The sequence below is a fragment of the Lampris incognitus genome, chromosome 4, assembly GCF_029633865.1.
Source record: "Lampris incognitus isolate fLamInc1 chromosome 4, fLamInc1.hap2, whole genome shotgun sequence".
NCBI classification, from domain to species: domain Eukaryota; kingdom Metazoa; phylum Chordata; class Actinopteri; order Lampriformes; family Lampridae; genus Lampris; species Lampris incognitus.
Window position 1 is genome coordinate 46,849,354 of NC_079214.1, and position 12,364 is coordinate 46,861,717.

Consider the following 12,364-nt stretch of genomic DNA (forward strand, 5'->3'; position numbering starts at 1 on the left):
CTCAACAAAGTCATCACTACCCTGATCCACCCTGATCAGGTGGGCTTTATCCCCAAACATAACTATGCTGACAACATCAGACGCCTGATAGACATTATGTGGGCCACTCGTGATGCGAACTCCCCCTCAGCAGCCATATCTCTGGATGCAGAGAAGGCGTTCGACAGGGTTGAGTGGCTTTACCTATTCCTCACCCTGGAGTCATTTGGTTTTAGCAATACATTCATCACCTGGATACAACTCCTGTACACACATCCCAAAGCTGCTGTGCAAACTAATGGCCTGATCTCACCCTGGTTTGAGCTAGGTAGGGGGACCAGGCAGGGCGACAGCATCTCTCCGGGCCTATTTGCACTTGCTCTGGAACCACTGGCGGCGGCCATTCGATTAGAACCAGCATTCCCAGGGATACAAATTGGTCAATCAATACACAAGCTGATGCTTTACGCGGATGACATCCTAGTTCTAGTCTCAGACCCTGAGCGCTCCCTTCCTGCACTGCTTACAATTATAGACAGATTCTCTCATTTATCAGGTTACAAAGTTAATTGGCAAAAATCAGAAGCCCTCCCCTTAACCTCGTACTGCCCCAAGACCTTGTTCCAGGGAGGTAAATTCTCCTGGCCCAGCAATGGCATTAAATACCTGGGTGTGACTTTCCCCCCTAAATTAGATGATCTTGTGAAGGTCAACATCAAACCTCTACTGAGTCAATTTAGTGCAGACATTGAAAGGTGGACTCCTCTTTACTTGTCACTATGGGGGAAAGCTAATGTTTTGAAAATGACCTGTACACCGAAGTTCAATTACATTCTCCAAGCACTCCCAGTGAGAATTCCGCTTAAATATTTCAAACAATTTGACAAGCTATGTAGCAGATTCCTCTGGGATGGTAAACACCCCCGACTTAATTTGAAAAAACTACAAAGGCCAGTGGACCAGGGTGGGCTGGGTATCCCAAACTTACTGTTATACTACCAAGCATTTGGTCTCAGGCATCTTGCCCACTGGACTTTACCTCCCAAGCGCGCCCCCCCTGGCTTGGCATCGAAAGTACACTTTGTGATGCTCTCCCTCCCTTCCATCTTATAACCGCTGCACTGCCTACAGAAGCTATGACCCATCCGATAGTTGTCAACACTCAATGGATTTGGAAACAAATATCAATTAGATTCAAATTCAATCCCCGCCTGAATTTAGCAGCCAGTATCTGGTTGAATCCCAAGTTGAAGATTGACAAAAAAACATTTATTTGGACACAATGGGCAGGCAAAGGAATATTGGTTATAGGAGATTTATATGATGAAGGTGGTACGATGAAATCATTCACGGCGCTTGTGCAACAGTACGGCCTCCCCCAACAGCAGTTCTGGAGATATCTTCAACTAAGACACCTCTTGTCTCAAACTTTCGGGTCTATCTCCACAACCCCGCCTAGTTCAGATGTACTGTCGGATATAGTTAAGGTGTTTGGCACAGGCCATGAAGCTTCAAAATATTACTTGATGTTGACTAAACACTCTGATGGTTTGGGATCCAATTTAAAGTTAATTTGGGAGATCGATCTTAATCTTACCTTTACTAGTCAGGAGTGGGAAAACATTTTAAGGAATTATAAGAAAACATCATGGGAACTCAGGACAAGATTAGTACAGTTCAAAATAATTAACAGGGTATACTGGACCCCCTCAAGGTTATACAGGGCAAAACTAAGAGACAGCCCTGACTGCTGGAGGTGTGGGGAGGGCCCGGGTACGCTTATCCACATGCTGTGGTCTTGCCGTGTTGCACAAGAATTCTGGACAGCTATATATGAGAATATCAAACTCATGCTAACAAAAGAAATCCCATTTTCTCCAAGCCTCTTTGTTCTGGGAGACCCTACTCCTTTAAAAGCCCTTCCACGAGCATGGGCAGAGTGGGTCCAGACAGCCCTGATGTTGGGTAGAAAGCTCATGGTAACAGAGTGGAGGTCGGCCACCCTACCTCACACCAATGTATGGTTCTCCCATCTGGGAATTGTGGCAGCACACGAGCGACTCTCCTTTAGACTCTTCAACCAGGTGGAAAAATACAAGGCCAAGTGGACGCACGATATTTCTTTCATTAGAGGCCCCGTGTAATCTGTGACAACTAATCTATATAATAGACTACTCTATCTGCCAACTATGTTTTTATTTTGTTTTTTTTTGTTTTTGTTTTTTTAATTTTCTATCTGCTGTTCCTATTGTCTTGTATACTGTTAAGACTCGTCTTATGATCACCCTTAATCCAAATGTGTCTGACTCTTGATATTGTCTAGTAGGCCCTGTTAAATTGTTCCTTCCATCTCTGTAATCCATGTGTGATGTCATGGCCTGTATTTGTGTTAAAGGAAAATAAAAACTACTGATCATTAAAAAAAAAACGAAAGAGAAAGAAAAACTGTTATTTGCAACTGTTATATACAAATTTTGGCGATATACCAGGGTTATTGTGTGATTTGAAGTCTACATATATTTTTGAAATTTTCTGCGAAGCTTTGTGTGTGTGTGTGCCAACATTTGTGCTCCAAATGCAATATTAGTGATGTGTAATCTATTTACGGTAACTGTGATGTTTAGTAAAGTGAAGTCATTGTGAAACTTGGAGTGCGCTTTCCTCTGTTACGCACACACACACACACACACACACACACACACACACACACACACATACACACACACACACACACACATTCCAACTGAAGAACACACATTCACACATGTCTTCGGTTTGTTTTCTCCTCATCTAACTGCTTGATTTATTGCTCTGATATCAGGCTCAAAGGTCCACTGTCAGTAGGTCAGAGACAGATAGAGTTGAACTCTAGCGTGTAAAATGAAAGCAGACTCAGTTTGAAGTTGAGCTCCCAAGAGGGTCTGGCCACCCGACCACCATGACGCAGTGCAGCCTGGAGGCACCCTACGCTGAGGACTTTATGAGAGGTAACATTTGAGGGTTATATAAAGGTTATGTTCAGCTCAAGGGAATTCTGGTTCCTGTCCTCCTCTGTTGTAGTCTGCTTGTAGTCCAGATGAGGTGTCCTGAGGTCAAATAGTCTCACACAGCAAATTGTAAAAAGACACACAGCTCTGGGTTTGGAAAAGAATGGCAATGTATTGACCTTTTGTAGCTGGAGGTTATGATGGTTGTGTAATATTAGGTGCACTTATGTATGCAGGAGTCACTGAGTGCATGTGTGTATTGTGTGTAAGCAGCTCATGGGTTTGTGCTAGTGGGTACCTGATATGAATAATAATCTGAGTCAGGATGGGTTTTTTTTCCAGTCAAGTAAATTTGAAGGAAGTTCGCTAAAAGCTTAAATCCTGAAAATATAAAACATGCAACAACAAAAAACCAAGGGTTTCCCGCAGCACTTTGTAGTTAAGTGGGCCGGCTTAACATTTCAGCCACCTTGATAAAGAGATTGCACAAAAATAACTTTTGATTTTGCTGATGAATTTCATTTGAACCAAAATTCCACCAAGTTCTGTCGTCTCGTAATTACAACATTGATTGGAGTATGTGGATGAATGAGACCATCTCGGAGAAAACATTTCAAGCCTAAGATTACATGTATTTACATGCGAGTTAAAAATTTTATTTTGATCTGACGAAGATAATTCATTGTTGCAGCTGCCATGTGAACACATTAATCAAACTCTCATAATCAAATTAAGGTCTGAATCGATGCAAGCATAAGGCAACTAACAGAGCTAGAGTTTTCCCCAGTCTTTTTATTTACTGAGGGGTTTTTTTGTGCACCTTAATTAAAGTTCTTCCAGAGAATCAGTTGGATGCATACACCAAAAAGTTAGGGATTTCCCCCAGAATTCCTGCTAATAGCATCTGAAATGGAAATGATAGACGGGACAACATAGTGACCAAGCAATAGTAAACAACTGCATTTCTGGAGTGAGACTGAAACAACAAGGAAAGCTAACGTCCTAAATTATTGGAAAGGCAAAAAAACAAAAACAGAACGAGACCTTTTCTGAAAATGTTTGAACACAATGTTGTGGGTTGCACACAACGTGACCATTCCCTAATTCAACTATCCAATGAGTCTGATAAACCTGGAAGATGTCATAAAAGAGATTGCAAACATGTTTCTGTGGTTAGAGCGCCTGGTGGTTACACAACATTAATAGTTAAAACCAAGGCTCAACCGTATTTCTTTGGGAGTGGGAGTGGTAAAATTTAGTAGGCTAATGACTGTTTGATTGTAAACTGATCTCTGGGATTTGAAGTAGTCATATCACCAAGTGCATTGACTGGAATCACCCCAGGTGTTGGAAGGTTGCTGTCAGTTAAAGCAACAAACTTCAAGATTGTTGCTTTAATGGGCTGCACACGTGAAATAGCACATAATACATCATAGTATATTGTATCATATATTTTCTTAGATGAACAGGCAAAAGAATTCAAGAACTTCAGGGAAAAATATGGTCAGAGGCAGACAGACAGACCCATATATGTGTCTTTCACAGGGTTGAGCCCCGTGACGCTGGGCTTCTTTGCCCTCTTCCTGCTTTTGTCCCTGTCCACCTGTGGGCTCTTCATGGAGCTCTGGGTCTATCTGAGCAGAAACATCAGCTGCACCCTCATCAAAGACCGCTGTCTCATAATCCTCGGCCTCTTCCCGGTGAGTTTTTCACATCCCCATGTGCTGAGTGGGGAAAACAAGAACAGATTTAACTCTGAGATGGACAACGTCACAGCCCGCACAACCGTTTGATATTTCACCTTTCATTAGGAATGTGCTTACCTTTTAAAGGAGGTTTAATTGATGTTCTAGGAATATGAAACATCCAGATGAAGGTTTTTGTACCTTTAACTCGGTCTTAACGGTGTCACTTGACTCCTGAACTTGTACAGCTCTTTTCTTTTTAGATATTAAATGTCTTTATGTAAAGGTAGTAGTATCTGATCGGCTGTTCAGATTCATCCAATTTGTTTTTTCTCATGGCAATCAAAATCAGCTGTCCCTTTATGATTTTTTTTTCATGTGTCGACTACGCTCATCGACTGTGCTGAATGTTGAATACCATTTATTTCAAAGTGTAAATTAAATTTAGAAGAAAGGGGTGTCCGGGTGGCGAGGTGGTCTATTCCATTGCCTACCAACATGGGGATCGCCGGTTCAAATCCCCATGCTACCTCCGGCTTGGTCAGGCGTCCCTACAGACACAATTGGCCATGTCTGCGGGAGGGAAGCCGGATGTGGGTACGTGTCCTGGTCGCTGCACTAGTGCCTCCTCTGGTCGTTCGGGGCGCCCGTTCACGGGGGAGGGGGAACTGGGGGGGGAATGGCGTGATCCTCCCACGTGCTACATCCCCCTGGTGAAACTCCTCACTGTCAGGTGAAAATAAGCGGCTGGCGACTCCACATGTATCGGAGGAGGGACGTGGTAGTCTGCAGCTCTCCCCGGATCGGCAGAGGGGGTGGAGCAGTGACCGGGACGGCTCGGAAGAGTGGGGTAATTGGCCGGATACAATTGGGGGGAAAAGGGAGGGGGAAAGTTAAAAAAATACATTTTTAAATAGAAGAAAGTGGGATTCAACATTTTAGGCAAAAGAGCAAAAGTTGTTTTGTGGGGAAAATCTCAAGAGTAATTTAAAGCTGCTATGAAGTTCGGGTTTTTGGTGGCGTTGCGTGCCCCTGTGGACAAGAGCGGTAGTGTTTTGCGGAAGTACAACTTCATTTCCCCTAAGCACTACCGTAGCTCGTGCATTTGTTTTGAAGAAAAGAGCGAAGAATGTTTGGAATGTCTGTTTTTGGAAAAATAGCTGTTTGGAAGCTAAACGTGTGTGTATGAATAATAATTTAAAAACTCCTCTTAGCAAATTTAAGAGAAAGTTGAGAGAATGCTGTTGCATGAAGCACACTGTCTGTCAGGTGAGCAGAGTAGAAAAGTTATTTGCATTTGAAATGTATTCTACTGTTATTCTTACCATATGGATGACTACATACGTACTTGTGGCTTTAAAAGCCACTGTGTGTGTGTGTGGGGGGGGGGGGGTCTGTTTGTGTTGTGATGATTATACTATATTTATGACTCTCTCAGGTTATCACCATTGCGGCACAGCTGGGCATGACTGTTCCCCGGGCCGCCGCCCTGGTAGACCTCATAACCTCAGTGTGAGTGCTTTCCTTCAGGCTGCTCAGATCATCCATCTCCCCTTAACCCGGCAGCCTTCGTTTTCATTTAGCGCAGGAAAGAATACCACCAGCATGCATTCAATTATGGGTTACTGTTTCACTAATGTGAAAGCGGTGTTGCAAATTACGTTGCCATAGACAAGTCACAGAATATGACAAAAAATTAAATGTACAGAAAGTAGATACAATATCGTTGCTGTCATTAAAAAAAAACCATAATACACCATTATTAGAAGCTCTGTCCAATGGTGTTTGAGTCTATAATGTATATGCTGTCAATCGAACCCTGACCTCTTATTTTGTTTAGGCATGTTTATGGATAATCCAACAAGACTAAACACCATTTTTAAGTATCGGTAATATGATCTGATTTTACAATAGCTAATAGATTACAGTTACACTTTTATCACTCTAATTTTGATTTTTACATGTAATCTGCTGTTTCAACTTTGAAGGGTTTGTGTGCATATGAATTGATGTGACAGCTTTTCATCTCCAGGTGTTGATATTTGTGCGATAAAGTTTACTCAGTACACCCATGGCAACATTTCAGGCCGATGTTCAAGACTCGCTCCTTTCTTGATGCGGAAAATTCTGGGCGTCAGTTAAATATTTCACATTTCTGAAGTATGGCTATACTGTTTGTCTGCAGGTACACTGGGGCAGCCCTTTTTGCTTTCTTCCACCTGACCGTAGCCTACCTGGGAGGCGAGGAGGAGATGCTGGACAGGATACAGACTGTGGACTCAGATCTGAGTGTCGGGCCCTGCTGCTGCTGCTTCCTCTGTCTGCCAAGAATCAGGATTAACCGGTAACTTGGCTTCAAAGAAGGTTCACACTGCAGCACTTATATCATTACGTTTTTACAAAACAAACATTTTTAATTTGCAGGAGAATCTACACTGTCTTCCGTATTGGTATCTCTCAGACCATATTTCTGCTACCCATAATGAACTTCATCATTGCAGTTTTGTGGACGGATGGAAAATATTTCAAAGAAAAGGTATGACTTAGCTTATGGCTTGTGAGTACAGCCCGCATTTGTGTTAGATTACCATGGGTGCTATATTAACACTACCTACAGTGTTACTGATCAGGAGCTGGATTCGACCAGATGAGACTTCTGTGATTCCGTGGTGAATTGATTTGCTAAAGTGGGTAAAACAATTTCCAGAAGAAAGTAGAGATGAATATAAAAATAAGTGTTGCAAAAGGCTACATGACGTAACATTAGAAATTAGAAAAGAAGATAATAGTTGACAACATACTAGATGACAACATGTAGCCTATGGTTGGTAAATGTAATATGATTATCCTGACATCACAATGCGAGAACATGTTGCAGATGAGGGAGGTTAAACGTTGACCTGAAAATGACAGTGCAACAACACCAGACCAAGACTGCAGAGTAGGGCTGTCACGACATCAAACTTTCGCTACACGGTTATCATGGCCTAAAGAATCCATGATAACAATATTATCACGATATCTGTGGAAATTTGGGGGGGGGGATGCTATCAGTCAAATTCATCTTTAACTTTGTTTATTGTGTGTTTTTTGTTTTTTTGGCAAATTAATTACACTCAAAATACGAGTGTAGGGAGGTGGAGAGAGAGTATGTAACCATAACTGTACAAAAGCATACAAAAAGAACAATTATACTTAATGGATAGTGAAAAGGCAACCAGGTGAGCTGATAAACAAAAGATCCACAAGGCCTAACATCTGCATCAATACAATGTCAACTGAAACAAAACCACTTGCAGGGAGCAGGGGACAGAGAGTTTGTGTGTGAGACCACCGGCTGACAACTAACCACTCTGATATACTGTCATTTACTGTCCACTGACCATGTCTTTACATCATTTTTTTTCCTCTCATCATTTTTCATGACATGATTTTGTGTGGCTGTAGTAGCCACACACTGTGGTCGTAGCTAGCTAACTAGTTACTGCATCACGTCAGGTGTGTGTGTTCGGGGGCAAAGCGAAAACGGAAAGAAAGAAACGGAAATGATTTAAGAGGTGCTGGATTATTTACACGATATCATAATATGTGTATTATTGACGTAATATCAATATTTTATTTTTAAAATACTATGGTTATCGTCAATAGTGGTATATCGCAACCTCCCGACTGCAGAGTAGAGTCTCTATTGAGTAGAGAGTATAGTGAAATAAAAGTGAATGAAAAATGTATAGGATAGTATCTAGCAGTAGTACAGTAACACTTATAAGATGTAAATACTGAAATAGAATGTAAAAAAATCATGTCACATGATATTGGTGATATCATGATGATATGAGGGTGGTGGTTGAAGTGAGTGTCCCCCCTTTGATGTGAAGTGCTTCGGGTGTCTAGAAAAGCGCTATATAAATGTAATTAATAATAATAATAATTATTATTATTATATGGAATATGGTGGATTATCACATAGTATGTTAATAAATTACCAATTAAGATTATAATATGAGGTACTATTTCAATATATGTATAGTTTATGAAATAATCTAATTTTGTATACGAAGATACAATAATGGACATCAGAAAACAGTAAAAACTATGAAATGTTGGAACCTTTTAAGACAGAATTTGGACATCAATATGAAGGAAAACTACAATAAATCTCATATACTGTATGATACTGTATGATCTTATTGCAAATATGCAAGGTGTGCATATGAGAATCATATTCGTATATCGGCAAATTCATAAGATAAGACTTCGAGCATTCAACAATTTTTTCGCCCATTGTGTTCTTTTTGGCAGGGGGATACCCGCAGCCCTGTCTTTTACCTGGGGATCGTGATGATGATCTCTACCCTCCTGTCTCTCTTTGTCTTCAACATCATGATAAAAACGGGACTAAAGATTGCAGAGCAGAGATACAGGCTGCTGCCCAAATACAGCATTGTTATGATTGCTGTGGTGATTAACAGCCTGCAGCCGCTGCTGATAGAAGTGCTGACAGCCTACAATGTAATTCCCAGTACAGAGGAGTTTCACTGGCATGGCAGAGCCTCAGGTACCTATTCGGATTCATAATGAGAGAGAGAGAGAGAGAGAGAGAGAGAGAGAGAGAGAGAGAGAGAGAGAGAGAGAGAGAGAGAGAGAGAGAGAGAGAGAGAGAGAGAGAGAGAGAGAGAGAGAGAGAGAGAGAGAGAGAGAGAGAGAGAGAGAGAGAGAGAGAGAGAGAGAGAGAGAGAGAGAGAGAATTTTGAATTTACAACAGTTCTTTATTTAACAAGAAAACAAAGTTTAACAATGAACAATGACATCATCAAACATAGTTACTCCTTTAAATTTACATGCACAATAAGAGTTCAACTTCCATCATGGAACCAAGATCGATTCGGGGGGGGGGGTCAGTTAGAGTCGGACTCTAGCTGACCCCCACCCCCCCACCCCCCGTCTAACTGTTAGACTGTTGAGTGACTTGCCTGTGGGTGGGGAAATTATAATGTTTGTGTTTTATTTGATTTGTGACCACTGTATCTGAGCCATATGGTTTTCTTTGTTAGTTTTTTCAAACTTTAAAGCACTTCCGGTTGCCCTTACTTGATATGGTGGCTTGTTTGTATCACATATACTGCAGAGTATTGTAAGCCAGATACCTGAGCAACAGTGAAGTTTTATTTATATATATGTGTGTGTGTGTGTTTGTGTGTGTGTATGTATATATATATATATAAATACAGATGCAGGAAAAAAATACACACACACTCTCAAATTACCTTTGGTGAAAAAGAGTTTGGCTCGGCGAAAGCTCGGCTGCTCGTATCTTCCAAATGGCACAGCCTTAATTCACCATTTGCAGAAGCGTGACTGACAGAGCAATCCACCAATTAGTGCACCATTGTTTCCTCCCTCATTGAGCTCCAGCGCCTCACTGATGCAGAGAGCAGCTATTATGCACCATACAATAGATTAAGCTAGATTATCTGATAGGCTAAGGTTAAGGGAAATGGGGAAAAAAAGTGTTGTGTGGAACCTATAATACAGATTCACACTGTTCCTAGTGATAAGAAGCAGATAGCAGTTTGGCTGGAAAATATGTTGGACATTGCAACAGTAACTAATGAAGCTGGGACTTGCAGAAATTATTGAATTTGTTTTAAATGTGTTATATTTGTTTTAAATTGCCAGAGGACAGGATAAGAATATAGAAACATTTCCAAAACAAAGGCATAGCCCAGGTCTGTAATGCTTGCAAGTCACTTTTATAAAATAAAGTGTTATGTCCTTGACAAACAAAAATTGCACTCTTCCCATACAAAAAGTAATAAGCCTTTATTTCCTATTGGCTATTTATTGGCTAATGCAAAGCATCCATATTGAACATGTTTAAAAATCATGCTGCAACAGGTCAGTGCTTTTTAAATATGTTCACCATGGATGCGTTTTGTATGGGAAGAGTGCCTTGGATGCAATGTTTTTGTCAAGTTGCTAATACTTACTCCCGAGTTCAATGAGCACCGTTCCATACTATACTGAACACAAGACAGCATTCCTTTTGTTTGTTTCTAGTCAAAAGAATTATCTATTAGTACCTCTGCATCAATTCTGCTCTCATACACCTCCTCTGTTTGGTCCTGCAGAGTTCAATCATATGCTGAAGGTGGTTGAAGCCTTCATTCTCATGCTGCTATCCAGAAGGTTCTATCGTAAACCCTACCCGCCTTCAGAAACGGAGGCCCTGTCCTTCGTCAACACTGTGCGCTGCACCCCATGATCAGTACACCAACCAAGAAGAGGAGGGAGGCTGTAGTAAACACAGGAGACAAACAAACAGCAACACCCTAGATGAAGTCAAATTGGAACATGATGAAGTAAAGAGTTTTTCATGTTTTATGTGTATTGAACTCCTGCTGTGTGGATAATGTAAAATTATTAGGACTGTGAATATTATTTTTTCTAGAATGTTTAAATACAATCTGCTCTCACCAACAATATTAAATGCTTGTTGAGGTGTTTTTCTTCAGCGGATTATACTTTGCGTACTTACAAATAAACAGATTGTTTTCAACAACGATGGTGAATTTATTTTCTTTTTTCACAATGCATTTGCATTCACTTTTATACAGAGCTCACATTAGATGTGACCACCGCGCTTTTTTTTTATCTCATGCACACGCTGTACAAGTGCACACGCCAGACTGCGTGATTACGTCGCCGCTGAAACTACGGTGGCTCATAAGGTACAAACAGTACAATATACAGAACACCCGTAAGGGAAATTCGCACCACAGAGTACACAGTTTTTATACATGTTAACACTGCTGTTGTTAAATTCTCCAAATTAACAAGACAATGACATTCAGAAAGAAAGAACTCTATAGTAATATATAGTTTTGTTTTGTTTTTTAAATCTATTTCTGATTTTTCCCTTTTTTCTCCCAATTTAGTGGCCAATTGATCCCTATTTTAATTCAAACACCCACCCTCGTATTGCATGCGTTCGCCAACTGCATCTCTCCGGCCGGCAGTCTCGAAGGAAAGCGCCTCCCCACTTTCGTGACAAGGCGAATCCAAGCCGAACCACTGTTTTTCCGACACACACAGAGACGCATTCACATGACGAACACAAGCCGACTCCGCCCCCCTCCCGAAGACAGCGTTGCCAATGATTGCTGCTTCATCGAGTCCGGCCATAGTCGGATCTGACGAGACCGGGGCGCGAACCCCAGTCCTCAGTGGGCAACTGCATCGACACCAAGCCGATACTTAGACCGCTACGCCACCGCGGACTATATATAGTTATTTTTAGCAATTAATTTACAATTACATTGATATTATCTGATAAAAATAAAAGCCATCATTACCATTGTAACTTTTGAAAAAATTCCCTCTGTAAAACCTGACTGTATCTAATGGATATTTCTCTGTCACCAGATGTGTATGCATCCTACACAGACACATCCTACAGAGACAGATGCAGAGTTACTGGAATTTCTCCTGTCTGCTATTGATTTTTTTCTGCAGACGACTTCCATTTCTCCCCTCAGACTCGTGATTTGAACAGTATTATTCTGGACCAAAGTCTTCAGCTCATCTGATCTGGTGTTGATCAACTCTGGCAGAGCAGCGACAATATCAGTGTTGGCCATTTCAGTTTTACCTTTCTTGACAGGTTTCCCTGGGGTGACGGGCAGAGAGGAAGGTCTTCATTTATCACAGGAA

The 12,364-nt window shown here is 41.2% G+C and overlaps 1 protein-coding gene across 1 annotated transcript; it reads left to right on the forward strand.

Moving 5' to 3' along the window:
- The first annotated feature begins 2,882 nt into the window (after positions 1-2,882).
- LOC130111929 (organic solute transporter subunit alpha-like) lies at positions 2,883-11,200 on the forward strand. Its single transcript, XM_056279230.1, has 7 exons — positions 2,883-2,966; positions 4,512-4,666; positions 6,090-6,163; positions 6,837-6,995; positions 7,076-7,187; positions 8,954-9,209; positions 10,783-11,200. Exons 1-7 carry the CDS (start codon positions 2,918-2,920, stop codon positions 10,914-10,916), a joined length of 939 nt encoding a protein of 312 aa, XP_056135205.1. The 5' UTR covers positions 2,883-2,917; the 3' UTR covers positions 10,917-11,200.
- Positions 11,201-12,364: the final 1,164 nt, after the last annotated feature.